This window comes from Pagrus pagrus (genome assembly GCF_965226575.1).
Source record: "Pagrus pagrus genome assembly, chromosome: 18".
In the NCBI taxonomy this organism is placed as follows: Eukaryota; Metazoa; Chordata; class Actinopteri; order Spariformes; family Sparidae; genus Pagrus; species Pagrus pagrus.
In genome coordinates this window covers 15,309,387-15,325,991 of record NC_140202.1, presented here as the reverse complement: position 1 = coordinate 15,325,991, position 16,605 = coordinate 15,309,387, and the positions used below count along the sequence as shown (strand labels likewise).

The window sequence follows — 16,605 nt, the reverse complement described above, 5'->3', positions numbered from 1 at the left end:
GGGCTAATTTTAACTATATATGTAATCATTACATGTATTTGTTGATGTGTTTTGAATCTCTAAAGTAACAATATTTTTAAAATATATTTAACAAAAAAGTATTTCACAATCATCCTTTAAGAGTATACTCCACCAATTTCACACATTGAAGTGTGTTTTCAGGCCTTGGGGAGTACAACCGCATACATGAAAAAAGTAGTATAAAGCCTTTTGTGGCTACAGAGGTGTAATCTCCATGTAATCTGATAAATTACCTCCACTGAAGTCACTCAGTGGCTAAATTGCATTGTGGGGAATGAAGGCACCAGGTACAATGCTTGAGCAAACGTAATTAGTTACTTTCTATAGTCAGACAGTCCATGACTAAAGCTTCTTCTGTATGGCAGAGGATACTTAGACTAACCAAAAGTATACTTAGTATACACTGAGTTGTTGACAACCCAAACTATTACTTATGCAAATCAGTGTCAAAGGCAGGCCTTAACATGTTTCACAGCTTTAACTGCATTGCCCAGATGAGCAGCATTGTAGCATATTTGGTGATAATTGTCTGCTCTTGCAAGCTGTAAGAAAACCTGTATGACAACACCAGGCGGGAAGAATTTGCTGTGCAGAAAACAATAATGGATTAAACATTTCACCCTGTACAATGTGAAGGATTTACAACAGGAGAGTCAGATTCTCTCTGCAGCATGACTGTATTTCATGGATACAGTGCAGAATATCACACAGAGTCCTCACTCTACATCATTTAAAATACTTCTTTGTGAATAGAAAATTTGTTGTCATTACTGTTTGTATCATCTAAATCTGAGAAAATTGTAAACATACCATTGCACACGCCTTTTTGATGACAGCATCATTTGACTGTATTCATTTTATTTTGAAATACAACATATTCCAGAGATACAAGTTCTGATGCTCAAATACACTTGGTTACCTTATTTACAAAATCTACATGCTATGAATTGTAGTGCAAAAGTTGGTGCATATCATTTTCCATTAAGAATTCTGTGCAATCAAACTCAAAAAGTTGTAAGAGTCAGACCCCTCTTAAACGCTGACAAAAATATCATAACACAAAGTTCGTTTACTGGCTTTTCCAGAGTCAAACTACTGTTTCAAAGGTCCAAAATGAAGTCAACACTTAACAAACACCATAATAAGTTGTAAAAGTCAACTCGTCGTCTCGCTCTTTTTACTGACTTTACTTGAACTTTTGATTTGTGTTTTGCTGCCGATGCTTTTCATGGACGCCCTCTGTCTTCTGTCTGTCAGAGCTGTTCTGCTTGTCAGTGCAGACCTCGCCTCCATCAGTCTCCTCGCTCTCTTCTCTGTGTCGGCCTTGTCCAGGATGTACTCCTGAAATCAAACTATTAGTTACTTTTAAAGGAACGTCAATTATAAAGCATGAATACTAATATTCAACTATTTTCTTAATGTATCACCTTCACCATGTCCATCATTGTCAGTGTGTTCATGTTCTCCAGAGGTCCATATGTTGGTAGATAACACTGCTCTGCGAGGTTGTTGATGGCCATATGCAAGATTCCCACTTGTTTAACCATCTCTCTGGTCAGGCCTTGCTCCGTCAGCAGGTTGACCTCCGCCTGCTTGTTCTTCTCTTTCAGGGTTTCTAACTCACTCTGGAGTTCAGACAGCTCCTTAATGGCCATCTGCAACACACATGAACACTCTTATAGCTTGTTCACCCAAGCCCTATCATACATCTACATAATTACTGTGCATATCTGACCAATTTCTTAAAGCGGTGCTCCTGCTTCATGGTATGCAGCTGTCGCTGGCCCTGCTCCACCTCCTCCTCCAGACGCCCCAAACGCTGCAGCAGCTCCTGGTGGGTGATGGACAGGGCCTCATGGCGCCGGATGATGGGCATAACCAAAGAGTCAGAGCCGTTATCATGGTAAGCTGAAAAGGATGGTGCACTTTGGTCATTAGGATTAGGATCCACAGAACAGTTCCATGCAAAAGTCAGTTTTGAACTCACTGCTGGGGAGATACTCGAGTGTTTTCATCAAGTAGTCCTCATAGATTTTGTATTTTGCCATTCTTTCCTTTAAAACTTGCTGCCTGTGAAATGAAATATGGTAAAACTGAAGTAAAAGGAGACGTGTGATATATCCTCATATGGAGGCTTTGGTTTAAAGTTCTCACCTGGCTCGAAGTTGTTTCAGCTGTCCTGTCAGACCTTCTATCTCTCTCTGCTTCGACATGTTCTGCTCCCGTGTGGCCTCGTACTTCTTCAGCGCCCGGCGTCGTTTCTCTTCATTTTCAGCCACAAACTTCTCAAATTTCATCGCCCTCTCTTTAGTCTAGGTAAATATACCCCAAGGGAAACTGTATCAGGAAAGTGACAGATATCTGCTCCTTAACCATTCTTGCATTCAAGTAGTTAAAGGGTAAGGTCACCCAAAAATGAAAATGCAGACATTGTCTGCTCACCCCTTGCAGATGGAGAGTCAGGTGAAGTTTTGTAGTCTACAAAACATTTCTAGAGCTTGACAGGAAAACAGCATTGCAGCATTCTCCTGAATAACTGAAGTAGTTAGATATGTTTCGTGGACTACTTAACTTCACCTGACTGTCCATCGTCACAGGGGTGAGTAGATAGTAGTAGTAGAGTAGACAGAATTTTCATTTTTGGGTGAACTTATCCTTTAAGGGAGGTTTCAATTCACCTGCTGCTGTTTCATTTCCAGTTCAGATCTTCTCTGAGCCAGAGCCTCCACACGGCTCTTAAACTCTTGCCGTTTGAGAGCCAGCTGCTTGTCCACCTCCTCCAACTCAGCCTGTTTCTTCAGGACCAGGGTCTTTTGCAAAGTGTTCACTCCGGTCTCAAGGACTCTGCTAGAAGTCTGAATATGTAGAAATTATATTAGCTGCATAAACACTGAAGCTCTTAGAAAGTCCTACTGGCAACTGAATACACATTTCTGCATTATTATTTTATTATTGTAATATTTCCTAAATGGAGTTTGACAGCAAGTCATTTTTTATATCTCATGTCTACTGATTGTGTCTTACCTCTGTTACAACAGGTATATGCTTGACATTTTCCTCTTTTTTGTGTCTGAGGAGAAAATGGAGACATGTTTAAATGGCTTTTTATAGAGAAAGGAAGTTAACATGCTGCCGAAATGCACAGGCCTACCTGGTGTCCTCCGACTGTGTTACAAACACATTTCTTATTCTGGTTTGCACCGTCAGTTTTAGACGAGGATCGCTGCTGTCTAAGAAAGGAAGTGAAGAAGTCGTCATGTTTTATATATATCTATATATATGTTTCTATAAATAGGTGTATATCGTCCAGGAATCCTGAGAAATGCACAAGTCCTGCAGTGTTCGGACGATCGGAAGGACGACCGAGGGTCTCTTCCGGATGTTTTCCTGGATTTGTGTAGCTGTTGCCCGGGACACGGAGGCGAGACAACAGGCAATGTGCCGGGATCGTTTCTCTGTTGTCATGGCGGGTCTGTTTTATCATCGGCTGAATGAGAGGCATTGAAATGAGATCGTTAGAGGTCCGAGACGAGGAGAACATTAAGAGCGCTCGCTCTGTTCTGATTCACGTGAACCAAAGAAGTAAGACTCTGAGGTGTAGGACGGGTTTAGGATCAACTGTTAAGGTTATAGTTAAGTATAACTTAACTGAAACTAAAACTGTGTGGGAAAGAACATTTTAGTTGACTGAAATAAAAATAAAAACTAGACTATAGAAAAAAGAATACTAACTGAAACTACAAAACTCACTAAAATAAAATGAAAAACATACAGAAAATGTGTTTGGTTTAAGTGAAATAAGTCGATTGTATTGACGCATTATGTTTATTGATACTGAGATGTCCACATGACTGTAATTGCCTTCACAAAGTGTGTATTTGAAGTCTTAAATCTTGTCCCTGAAATACCCCCATATTATGTTTTAAAAAGTAAAGCTAATACTGAAACTTATCATATCTTAACTAAAACTAAACGATCTTAAACAAGAACACAGTGACACACACTGAATTGTAACCAAAATAAAAATGAAAGTAAAAACTATGCAAAATACAAAATTCAAATAACTCTATTTAAGAGCTTAGTTATAAGTTTAAGTACTTCGTATGCGGTTGAGTGGTTAAATCTAGATCACACGTTTGTGGCATCCATGGTGGCACAGTGGTTAGCAGCGTTGCCTCACAGTAAGAACGTCCTGGATTCAGCTGGCTGGGGCAGGGCCTTTTCTGTGTGGAGCCTGCATGTTCCCCCCATTGTAGCGTGGGTTTTTATTCTGGATGCTCCAGTCTCCCCCACCGTCAAAACATGTACTGTAGATTAGGTCAGGGCCCCAGTACATCTGCTTCCCCACTGCTGGGATGGGTTAAATGCAGGGAACCAGTTTCATTACATTGCACATTGTATGTTACAAATTAAGATTATTCTTCTTCCTGTGAGAACCAAGTATCTGAAGAAGCAAGTGCAATATTTGCCTTGGAGATGTAGTGGAGTAGAAATATAAAGTTTGCATACAGTGGAAATACTCAAGTAAAGCACATGTACCTCAAGTGTGTGCTTAAGTACAGTGCTTGAGGAAAAATACTCCCCTGGATACACCCCACAGCTAACTCAATATTGATATGTAATGAAAAGATGCCTCCTCAATGAAACATCCCTTCTGTGTTTGTGCACTGGAAGTTTCACATTACCACATCACACTTGTGTAAGTTGCTTATTGAACCATGAGGAGTTTCCAAACTAGTTGTGATGTCATAAAATCATTCTCATGCGTAGGCATCTTAAAACCAGATCGATGTGAGCACAGAGGAACTTCCTTTCCTTCTGAGATGTGTGTGTGAAAACAGCTCGTTATTGTCACACTCTGCAAATGCGTCATTCTGCACAGCGAAGGTCAAACAAGTGAAGGAATAACAAGAAAACCAAATTTTTGAGTGAAGGGGGACTTTAAAAATATCACATCAAATAAACATCTTTGCATGGGAGACACTGAAACCACATTTCATGACAGGAAAAGCGCAGGTTAACTTTGTAACATTAATAAAGGCTGCATCCAATCAGCTTGGCCATTTTTTTCCCAGCAGACATTTTGACATGAGATGGCAGGAAAACCGCAGGTGTAATTAATAATATGAATAATTGCTGAATTTCTTTAAGCTTCACACATTTCAGGGCTTGTCACTGTGTATCCTGGCTCGCTGATGAGGCTTTCAGATGCACTTATTTGTGACTGAGCCATGGTCAATGATATTAATTACACCTGCGCTTTCCCTGCTATGACAAATGGAACAGAGCCATTGCTAATGGTTTTAGCTTCGCCTAAGCGTTTCCTGTTCGGACCGGTTTGTGAAAAAGGTCTGTAATTTTGTATGAAACAGGGAACAGGGAAGTGCTGGTGATGTTCAAAGGAAAAATTCCATGTTGTTCCACTTGAGTTATTGTGAAAATGTCTCGTGTTGCATTGAAATACCACCTCTCAGTATGGCTGCCGTCTTCTTTAATGCTCTAAATCCTACCTTCATGATTGTTATAATGTTAGAGCTTTATGTAACTGCCATGAATGTAACCTGGGTTTATTTTTATGGATGTAACATAACAGTGTGTCTACATTTCCTGTCGCATTTCAACTTAAAAGTAACTCCAAACACAACAAATGAATTGACAGTGCTGGCATCCGTTTTTTTGTTGCATTACCTGGAATCAAAAATGAAAGAAACTTTCACAGTGCCATTAAATAACCTAGTTTGTCTGTCAGCCAAAAAGACATTTTGCAGCCTCCTCAGAGCACGTCGAGTCTAATTCCTCCAGCTGTAAATAGATATGCTGAAGGACTTGTTTGTGTCAAACAAAAAGGCCACTTCCAGTTTAGACGCAGGAAGCATTTTTCACAAACACTTCCGAAGAAGTGATTGCGAAACAAATCAGCTTTCACGGTTGTGTATGCTTCAAGTACGTTTTCACACTTCACATTGTGCGAGCGCTGATGCAACAGAGGCACATTAGACAGTGTTGTTAAGGTGGATCAGCACATGTAATAGCAGCGTCTGTAGATGAGGAATCACCAACATTTTCGAGTGGTGAGTTGAAGTCTTTGATTTATGGTTCAAGCTTTTAAAAAGTTTTCTCCAGTTATATACATTTGCTCATCCAAAAGTCTGTCTGTCTCTTTTTGTACGTGTGTATTACATGTTTGTTTAAAAGTGCAGGAGAAAAAAACAGTCCATTAATCATGATTACAGTTAAACAAATAAAACTGTAACTCCAGCTGAATGTGTTTTTTTATGGCATCTTTCTGCTGCATAACTCACTCTAGCAGCAACACACGACCTCACATCAGCGAGCAGCAGGATCAAGTGGACTCAAACACAGTCTAACATGCCCTTAAAAGGCATCTATCCTCCTGGCCTGAGCTGTTGCTCTCTTATGTCTGCCAGTAGAGATTGCAGCTCAGGCAAATGAGTCTCGTCTTTAATTCATACAGTATGTCTTTATACTATTATACTGAGTATGTGTTATCTTTTGTTTAAGGGACTTTTGAAATCGCTGCTATTATTGTTCTGATTTTTCCTAATCTTTTGGTCTGGATCATCAGCTCCATCACTGGTAAATGAAGAAGACGGCAGCACGCTGTTGGAGCTCTTCAGGCTTGACAGCACATCTCCTCCTGTGATGATCGCAGTCAGCAGATCCAGGTCTCTTTACCAGAGGCTGAACAATGATATCAAAGACAGGTTGGCTGTCTACTCCCTGAGTCTCCACACATCAGCCAACTCAACAGTAAACTTGCTCAGGTGAGGAAAGTGATGCTACTAAGGCAGTTGTCCAAAAATGTAGGCTGTCTAAGTTTTGATTGTTCTGAATATTAAAAATGTGAAGCTCAGTTGAGTACCAGTGAGTATTTCTCCAGACAAACACAAACCCTTACAGTGGGCGTGTACCTAAAAATAATCATTATACTATAAATAGCATTGAATAAATCACATGTAAAATCACATCAAAAATCATTATAATCTTAAAGCAACACGCTGAATTGTCTGCTGTATTCGAGTAGTTAACATACACTGAAGGTGAAATGTGACAAAATGATTGAATGAATGAAAACACCACTGCTCTAACACTTACTGCCTGCAGGTGGCCTGTCTGTTAATGTGCAGCAGTTATTATTTTCTACACCAGTCAGCGGTGACAGTGATATGACTATCTGTTGCGGCGATGAGTTTAATTTCCTGTAGATGCCACAGATTTGCATGTGGTTTGTTAATTGCAAAGCACCTCTCTCTTGTGGAGAAACTGCAGCCTGCTAAACTTGAATTAGCGTGTAAGTCACAAGACAGGATGAGCTGCTTTATATTTAAATAAATGTTAGACACTTGAAGCTCATGAGCTCTGCCCAGAGGTCATGAAAATGAATAATTATGTCACTAAGCCCATGTGACTCAGCAGGCACTAAAACTATCACTTAATGTGTCTTAAAGGGGAAGGAATCTTCTTTTTTTACAGGATTTGTTGTTTTGCCAGACAAACTATGCTGCCAAATCACAATAACCCTCAGTATGACTTAGTTTTGACCTGTTATAGGAGTTATATGAAGGAAACACATGTTCTTAGAGAGGAATATGGTGTGAACACAAACCACAGGTAATTGTCATACCTGAAGCTTACATTGAGGATACAAAGGTCAAGTCATCTGTGTTGTTTCTGGGAATTTGGGGGTATTGAGGAGTTGTTTACATCCTGCAAATGCACAAAATGAACAAGGTTTAAAATGCCAAAACAAAAACAAAAAAATCAAATCTAAAAAGTTCTACAAACTATTTTTGGTCAGTCAAATATTTCCAGGGGGATGGGGGGGCTGTTTGTGTTGGACTCATGACCCCAGTGTCACTAAAATCTTGGCTACAGCCCTGCTTACTGTACAGTCCATTTGATTTAAGGTCAAAGAATGACTCAACGGGTTTATAATTAATCTTCTGTAATTTTCATTGTTCCTTATTTCTTGTTTTTTTCATTCTGAAGTTCCCCTTTAAGATTAGTGCTTGTTATTATCTGGTGGCTAAATGTAGAAACCAGCCAATGAAGTAAAGACCTCATGCAATGAACGACATCTCGGTGCAGACTGCATTATCTCCAGCGCCGTTCCCCTTATCTGTGGATGTCCCGAGTCTCTTGACATATATGGATAAACCCGTCACCCTGCGGCCTGACAATACAGTCCCAAAATAATCTGAGAGCGCACAGCTGAGCCCCGCTCGGCGCTGCTCGCTGCTCCGCCGCTGCTGCGCGCTGAGAGGAAACAGCGCCGTCAAATCTCTCGCCAGCGATCAGTGATGACCAAATTCAGCTATTCTGAATACTTATCTCAGTTCCGTAACGCTGGAGGTAAATGTAATAATGTTGTGTCGCGACGGCGAGGAGACGGGAGGAGAGGAGACGGTGCGAGCGACGTAACGCCAGAGCCGGAGTGAGTCTTTTGTTATGGGCTGTTTGACACAGAGGCTGCGTGTGTGTGTGTGTGTGTGTGTGTGTGTGTGTGTGTGTGTGTGTGTCCTTGTGCGCAACTGAGATCCTCTGTGTCGCTTTAGAATAGGATGAATAATACACGTTTAATCTCAATAACACATCATCTTAGCTGTAATTGCATATTTAGATTAAATAAATATACCTAAATATAAAGATTTAAGGTCCTTGTTTGGATTAACACTATCCCTTAAACAATGCTAGTGTCTGTAACACAAATAGTACAAATAGTAGCTACAAATGTTTTTTTTTCTCCTTTAAAAGGGATGTTGACCCGGTGGTCTTCGCCATCAGGAGAGGGGACGTGAAGGCTGTTAATGATGTGGCATCATCCGCTGCTCACCGCCTGCTGAAGGAGAACAAAGATGGGTGGATACCTCTGCACGATGCTGCCTTCTGTGGACAGACGGAGTGCTTGAAGACCCTTCTGAGGGGTATGACATTGAAAGCATCCTTTGGTTTCCAGACAGTGTTAATAGGAAAAGGATAACATAGATCTATTCAGAGCAGTGTTTTCAAAATGAGCTGGTTTGTGTGATATGTTTATTTTCTGCTCCAGCCCATCCAGGTTCAGTAGACAAACGTACCTTGCAGGAGCAGACGGCCCTGCTGCTTGCTGTCTCCTGTGAACACTCGTCATGTGTGCGACGCCTTCTGGAGGCAGGCGCGGATCCCGACATCAGCAGCAAGAACAAAGAGACCCCTTTATACAAAGGTGCAGCTGTGAAATCAGTTGTATACAGCAGAGCTATTTAGACAAATTGTATTGTGTGTCAGCCAGGTGTTTCCCAGAATTTACTGTGTTGTATCTGTTTCTGTAGCCTGTGAGTTGGAGAGCGTGGACATGGTGAGCCTGATTCTGTCCTATGGTGCCACTGTGAACCAGCGGTGTGGTCAGGGTTGGACGGCCCTCCATGAGGCTGTATCCAGGAACAACACTGACATCTGTGAGATGCTCATAAGAGCTGGGGCCTCAATCAATCCACCCAATACCTACAGCATCACACCACTCATTGTAGCAGCTCAGCGAGGACAGATGAGGGCACTGTGTTACCTTATTGGAAAAGGTACTTTTCTGCACCAAACACTTCTTTTCATATTTCTGTTATAAACAGAACACTGTTATAAAGGACTAATGCTTTTCTGCAGGTGCAGATGTGAACATGCAGACGTGTGATGGTGTCACAGCGCTGCACGAGGCGAGTAAAAATGGCCACAAGGAAGTAGTAGCGGTGCTGTTGACCAAAAACGCTGATGCAAACAAACCCACAAACTCAGGACTGCTGCCGCTTCATGTAGCAGCCCAATATGGACACCATGAGTAAGTATGAGTAAGATGTATTTTCAAAATAGCAAGTATTCAGATGCCAAATATGTGGTTGTAATGTGCAATAGAGTGGTTGCTGCAAATTGAGCAGTGTTGTATGAGGATCTGATATTCAGCATTTTTCTGATTATCAGGATCAGTCTTTTTTTATCTGACTGCAGACAAAAAACATTTAATGACGATGCACTACTTTGGCTCTGATGCAGCATGCAATCTGCAAAGTAACTAGTAACTAAAGTTAGCAAATAAATGTAGTGAATTAAAAAGTACAACATTTGCCTCCAAATGTAGTGGAGTGGAAATATAAAGTAGCAGAAAATTAAAATCCTCAAGTAAAGTACAAGTACCTCTAAGTTAAGTACAGTACTTGAGTTAATGCACTTGTATTTGTTGCCTTTATGTATTTTGTGTTGTTGACATCCTCACTCTGTGTTCAGGCTTGTGTCTCTGCTCGTCCCAGTGACAAGTCGAGCCAGGCTCCGCAACAGTTGCATCAGCCCCCTCCATCTGGCAGCAGAGCACAACAGACACACTGTGGCAGCTGTGCTGCTGAAGACAGGTGCAGATGTAAACGCCACATTGGCCCACAGTCACTCAGTCCAGTATGCTGATCGACGCGCAACAGCCCTCTACTTTGCCATCGCCAACGGCAGCACCGAGACAGCAGAGGTGTTACTAAACGCAGGCGCTAGTCTAAGCCTGGACCCAGTCAGTCCTCTCCTGATGGCGGTACGGCAAGGCTGTGTCAGCACTGTGTCCTTACTTTTGGAGAGAGGGGCCGATGCCAATGCCACAATCCCGTCTCATGCTACAACATTCCCCGCTGTTGTTGCACTTTGCATGAATAATCTGCCTCTACTCAAGTGCCTTTTGGACAATGGCTGCGATGCCCAGTCTTGTTTCACATGTACACACGGCAGTGCCCCTCATCCAACAGCAGCAGGGTCCCATATAAGAGGTGGCAGCAATGGATATGTTCTGCAGAATGAAAATATGCTTCATTTAACCTGCAGTGAGCCACCAGAAGGAGCAACACAGGTGTGAAAAATAAGCAAAAACAGTGCCAGATTTCACAGCAACTGAAATTTGTATATTTTTTGTGAGCTTTTTTTTCTCCTATTTTCTTCTTCAGTTCTGTGAGTGGATCTCAACTTCAGTTATGTGTCAATGGGCTGGACCGATCGTAGACCTGCTGCTGGAGCATGTTGCTAATGCTCAGTTATGCAGCAAGCTCACTGAACTGCTGGACAGCAAGGACGAATGGCTCGCCGTTAAGAGGAAGTCACGTAAGCATCAGACAAAATCTTATCAGTCACTAGCATCCTAACATGCAAACATGTCACTTTCACTTCCTCACACATATTACACAAAAGTGTCTTTTCTCTTTTGTCCCCAGTGTCACCTCGCCCACTGCTGCACCTTTGCAGATTACGGATTCGGACCCAAATGGGGAGACACAGACTGAGATCTCTCACGAGCCTACCTCTGCCAGACAGACTGATCAGATACCTGAGCCTGGCTGACTGACTTTAAGATGAACGTCAAGCAATATAGGCATCAGAGATGTGACTAAATTTATAATTCTGTGTTTCTTTTTTTAGTTGAATCTGTAAATGCAGTACTCTATGTATAAAACATCTATTTATAACTTGAGTAATGTGACTATAAGTTTCTTTAATCTGTCTGTCAGATTGTTTTTTAGTTTTATAGAAAGTGAAAAAGAAAAAGATCTAGTGCCCAAAGGAGTTCTCAAGGGAATTTGAATCTTTTATTTGAAAATAAAAGGCATTGTTTCAAATGTGCCTATCAAACATTACTCTGACAAAGAAAAAGCAATCTATGTCCCACATTCTATTCTCATAGTTGAAAGAGGAAACTAAAACAGGATGCTTTCATTCATTTGCATGACTTTTGGTACTTGAAAAAGAGACATCACCATCTGTAGAAACCTAAAAGTAGAAACCTTTTAACTTACTGTCAGTTTTCAGATACTCAGAGGCACCAGACTGCCATGAAAGTGAACAAGAGGAAGCTATTCTGCAAGTGCAACTTAGTCCTTTAGATTTAAACAATAAAAATAGATGAAGCATTCCAATAAGTGCTCGAGGAAGTGTCTCATGTACAAATGTTGAAAGAGTTCAAAGAGAAGAATAATTAGGCTAGTCCTATTTACACATTCTGTGTGTGATGGGTCCATTAGTAGAGTAATTAAATGAATCCAAACACACTGAAGATGGGGGACTGGACGGTGGGTTTGGTCGGTATGGGTTTGACCACAACGTGCGTGTGAATTTTCTGTCCATATGGATGCTCAGGTCTCTCCATCTCAGCCCCTGCTGCTTTGCTCCACAGTCCCAAGGGCGGATGCGGGACAACAATGTGACTGTGGAGGACCTGGTGTCCGTGGTACTGGAAGGGGCAGCAGCCGCACACACTCACACAGTGGTGAGAGGTCAGGTCCAGTTTCAGAGTGTCTTTCTCCGCAGAGCTGCGTCGACTGGACGCAGACAGAGTGGCCTTTGCGTCATCGTCATAACTCCTTTTCCTCTTTTCGTTTTCGCTGCCCTCAGATGCGCCTGCAGGGTTCTTCCTCAGTCCTAAATGAGGGCGCTCCCTCTTAGTTTGGGTCAGCTTGGGTTCCTCCCAAAAGGAGGCTGGTAGTTGGCGTTTCCTCATAGGCACCTGCTCCACAGCGCTGCCCACATTCTCCACACCTTGAGCATCCGAGCTGGCCTTCTCTGCGACCTTCGCACTCTGGTGAACAGTCCCCGCCGGTTTGGCGCACCCGTGCTCCGCAGACCTGTGCGTGTGGCACCTTGGGACTCGGGAGTATTTCTGAGAGAAACGCTTGAGTTGTTTCTGGAGATATTTCCTGTGATCCACGGAGCGTCTGCACGGAGCCGACTTGTCCAAGGCCGCCTTGATGTCGCTGGATGCCAAATTCACAAAATTCAGCAACGTCTTGACCTCACTGTCTGCGTTTGCCATTTTGCTGCAATGCTTTTGAACAAATCAGTCCATGTCCACCACCAAGTCCTGAGAGGGAACCAGAAAAACAAATTCAAGCGCTGCGTAATTACGCATTTCTCCCAGTTTTACGAACTTTCGCAAGCAAGCCTAACTTGAATGTGATAATGTGCAATAACCCTTTACTCACCACTGCTGGACGAGTCCAGAGTCTCTCTGAAACACCGAGCACAGACACTTCTCTCCAGGCTGCAGTAGGGAGCACTTCAACAAGCTGAATGAATATAAACTCCTTGTAGTTATGGTGCTTTCCTTGAACCAATCAGCGACCCCAGGCCCCTCACAATGCACCCCAATCAGCCTCCAAGCGCCCTGGTATCGGATTCTTCACCATTGCAAATTGTAGTCATGGAGATCTGGAAAAAGCCGCTGAGGGGATGCGATATTTTTCCTACACGGTGATTTCTGCGCCAAACATCTCCCGAAATCATGAGTGCGCGTGAAGCAACACGAGTGGAATTTCTATTCTAACTTTTATTCTGCTGCTAATGTTGAGTTTGTAACACAGATACCCCTCATACCCTCCCCAAGAGTGATGTCAGCTGTAGGATTTGGGGAGGAGAGTGGGGGGGGATCTAAAGAGTGCATAACCATGGAAAGGGGCTTGAACGCTCAAGAATCTTGTCTTTCTGTTTGCCCCCTCAATCGAGCGACACAAAGGCTGAATTACTCATTCAAACCTCGCGGGACAAAGGGAAAGGAGCTGGATAGCACTCCTGCATTTGTAGTCAAACATTTAGAGACTTAAATCGAGTCGTCATGAAGGAGAAAGAGTCGGACAAAGCCCATAGAATTGCCATCAGCAAACATTTTCCTGTGTCATATTATGGGGTCTCCATGGCTCCCTCTGGCCCATGGACAATGGCACAAGTTTGCACACTCGAATACTGTCACCCTGCCAACGGCAACAAGGGCCCAAAACAGGACAATCCCCAGAGAAAGCATGGGCTCCGCGGGGAAGGTTGCAATGGAGGAGGAAAAGGGGACTTGTGAAATGCTAATTGAGCTTCATCCCCTTATTGAAGTGGAAAAAGAGTACCTATCGTTCCATTGAGCCGCAGCAGCAGTGGAGTGAGATGTGAGGAAACTGTTTGCCTGGTAAGTAACACCTCATGCCTGTGAACTGCACTGCCCTTAAAGCATCCCGAACCAATCTAGCATCAGGACAGGGAATCTTAAAAAAAAAGAAAAGAAAAGAAAAAGTAAAGGAAAAAATCTGCAGAGGCTACAGGCCATTTGTTCAGAGGGAGCTGCAGCAGGCTAGATGATTGATTGCCTCATTCACTCGGTTTGGGGTTGTCTGAGGAGAGCCCTGCAGGTCTATATGTGCTCGGGCTGGTCTATCTTTTTAGGCGGTGCATCCCTCTTGTTCTGAAGAGGCAATGGGACCCTATTGTCCTCCTCTCTTCTTCTTCCCTTCACCTCTCTGTTCTGCTGAAAAGGCCAATTAACAATGGGGCTCCCCTCCCCTGGCCTGTCACCCCACTCCTGTGCTTTTGAAGTGAGGGAGAATGAGAAAGAGACTGCGGAAGCATAGTGGCATCCATAAATCCAATCCAATGTGTCGCTGTCCTTGTGCCAAGACAGGTGGACGGGATGTGTGTCGATCATTTCAGATATTTGGAGGGTTATTCTATATATACCTAAGCAGTTTTAGAGGGTCGTGGTGTCAGCCTGCACACAACATCAATCCATGAAACACAGACAGACATACCAACATACAAGCAACTGCTGCATGTGTGCACCACAGATATGCAACTACCTTGCATATCTGTGGTGCACATGCACAGAAAAGGTTGCAGCCAGGATGTGTTGCACCACGATATTAAAGACTAACTGAACCATCATTCATCACCATGCGTGCATTCAGTTACAGAAATGTATTTAGCAAAAGCCCAGTGGAGCTCTAACATAATTTGAAACCTGACTCTGTTCACACCAGCTCCTTGGCAGAAGCTGTCCAGGATACATCCATTAGTGGACATTTCTATAGTGAGCTCTCGTTATCCAACACACTCTCATTAAAAACAAATGAGGAATGCATGTTTTCAGCTCCATAGTAAGAGCCACAAGGAGCATTCATTTATGGACAATCATGGTTAAGTAGGCCTAATACTTATATAACATGAGCAATAATTTATAGGTAAGGCTATAAGTTAAGAACTCTAATATAAGTACAATATATGCAATAAATGCAACTTCAGACGATACTGCACTTCACTCATATTCCTTTTCCGTTTTGTTATACAGACAAAAATGCTTAATTTATCCATTCGCACTTGATTTGTTAATATATTTATATGGAGCACCTTAATGTCATGTGTTGCCGGACCTTCCCACTAGATGGCAATCTACCTCCACTACCATACAGCCAAGCTGGGCTGTTACAATACAGGAGAAATACACAGATACTAAAGGTAGATGCAGTTGAGTTCATCTTCTCAGAACATTAATTTTCTTTGAATGACAGCGGGTTTTAAAACCTCTCGTTGTCTGATGTAATGTATTTGGGCTCTGTTTGTTTGCAGGGGTGCTGATTAAGTATCTTGGCAAGAATAATAACAGTGAAAGACCACAGTAATCTTATTAAGAGGTTTCCTTATCTGACTTTAAAAGGGATGTGATGTATGTTTGTGGCAGATTGAGGCAGCAGGAAGGAACCAGGAGGATGTAGTGCTTTTCTCTTGTCAGATAATCGATAGTGGGACAGACTGTAGGAGAGGATGGATGAGCTGAGCTGCTGGGCACACTATATGCCAAACCCAGGCTTGTTGTGCACTTCAAAAAACTCTGAAAAATCTCTGCATTGTGCGCGCAGATGCAGTTTAACAGCAGCTGTGGATTTTCCACTCTAAAAGTCATCCACGGCTCTTGTGCATGAGCTCACCCCATTACTGTGTGTGAAGAGCTTTTTGATAGGCAAGAGACGTGATAAACGCTCAGCCTGCAACAAAAGGCTGTAGATGCTGAATCCATTGATCTTAATCCAAAGTTGCTTGAATAGTTGGCTTTGATGCTGTTTGTGTTATTTGGAATGAGCAGCCTGTGACACGATTGGCTGTCACTTCAGTTATTTAAAACACAAGCGATGCTTTGAGAGGAACAGAAGTCATTTGGGTATGGCAGATATGATTGTGGATTTATGAAACATGAATAAGCAATGACATTTACATACATGCTGGGAAAGAGACATGGCCCTGTAAAGCACCTCAGATCCCTTGTTGAAGTGCCTTTAAGCAGGATAATGGATCTTTAACAGTGTAAAGGATGGTGCTAACAAAGCTCCCTGTAGTGGGTGCAGAAGTGGAGTGTATTTAAATTGTGTAGGGCTGCAAATGTATTTATTTTTATGATTGAATAGCTGTAAAATGTTAGAAAAGAACGGTAAATGATACAAGACAGTACTGTTCAGCTGTTATGGCTTTTCTAAACAACAAAGGCTCTACATAGAGACACAACATATGAAGGATGCCAAAACCAGATTTCAGGCAAGAAACCCCACAAAATGTATCTTTTTTCTTTCCTTTTCTTGAAGAAAAGCAACCATACCCAAGGTTTAACAGAACATACATGCATAGAGAGTAGGTGTGGGTGTGTGTTGAAATCACGAATAGCCAACATAATAAAAATTGTGAACCGTAGAGTCTGTATACAAGGCAACTGTTCTGTAGAAGCAATAGAAGTAGTGCAAACTATGAAATAAAGAAAAATTAGGACTA

At 42.4% G+C, this 16,605-nt stretch overlaps 3 protein-coding genes across 6 annotated transcripts; 1 reads left to right on the top strand and 2 right to left on the bottom strand.

The window, feature by feature from the left end:
• Positions 1–909: 909 nt before the first annotated feature.
• Positions 910–3,279, bottom strand: ccdc197 (coiled-coil domain containing 197; the record flags this gene model as incomplete). The annotated part of the gene is made up of 8 exons (XM_084382160.1): positions 910–1,362; positions 1,449–1,676; positions 1,757–1,929; positions 2,009–2,091; positions 2,176–2,333; positions 2,700–2,876; positions 3,046–3,091; positions 3,173–3,279. The coding sequence occupies 8 exons, from the start codon at positions 3,277–3,279 to the stop codon at positions 1,177–1,179; spliced, it is 1,158 nt and encodes a 385-aa protein (XP_084238286.1). The 3' UTR covers positions 910–1,176.
• Positions 1,847–11,512, top strand: LOC311274468 (ankyrin repeat and SOCS box protein 2-like). 4 transcript variants are annotated; one of them, XM_084382158.1, is made up of 9 exons: positions 1,847–1,924; positions 6,608–6,806; positions 8,797–8,966; positions 9,092–9,247; positions 9,354–9,599; positions 9,682–9,853; positions 10,297–10,897; positions 10,992–11,145; positions 11,256–11,512. In XM_084382158.1, the coding sequence occupies exons 2-9, from the start codon at positions 6,685–6,687 to the stop codon at positions 11,384–11,386; spliced, it is 1,752 nt and encodes a 583-aa protein (XP_084238284.1). In that variant the 5' UTR covers positions 1,847–1,924; positions 6,608–6,684; the 3' UTR covers positions 11,387–11,512. The 4 variants fall into 4 exon arrangements, with proteins under 4 accessions (XP_084238284.1, XP_084238282.1, XP_084238285.1 ...); XM_084382156.1 differs by lacking the exon at positions 1,847–1,924 and adding an exon at positions 5,230–5,370; XM_084382159.1 differs by lacking the exon at positions 1,847–1,924 and adding an exon at positions 5,960–6,092.
• A 93-nt stretch (positions 11,513–11,605) lies between these two features.
• LOC311274470 (protein FAM181A-like) lies at positions 11,606–13,342 on the bottom strand. The gene is made up of 2 exons (XM_084382161.1): positions 13,017–13,342; positions 11,606–12,895 (listed from the first exon to the last, which is right to left on the bottom strand). The coding sequence occupies exon 2, from the start codon at positions 12,845–12,847 to the stop codon at positions 12,068–12,070; it is 780 nt and encodes a 259-aa protein (XP_084238287.1). The 5' UTR covers positions 12,848–12,895; positions 13,017–13,342; the 3' UTR covers positions 11,606–12,067.
• Positions 13,343–16,605: the final 3,263 nt, after the last annotated feature.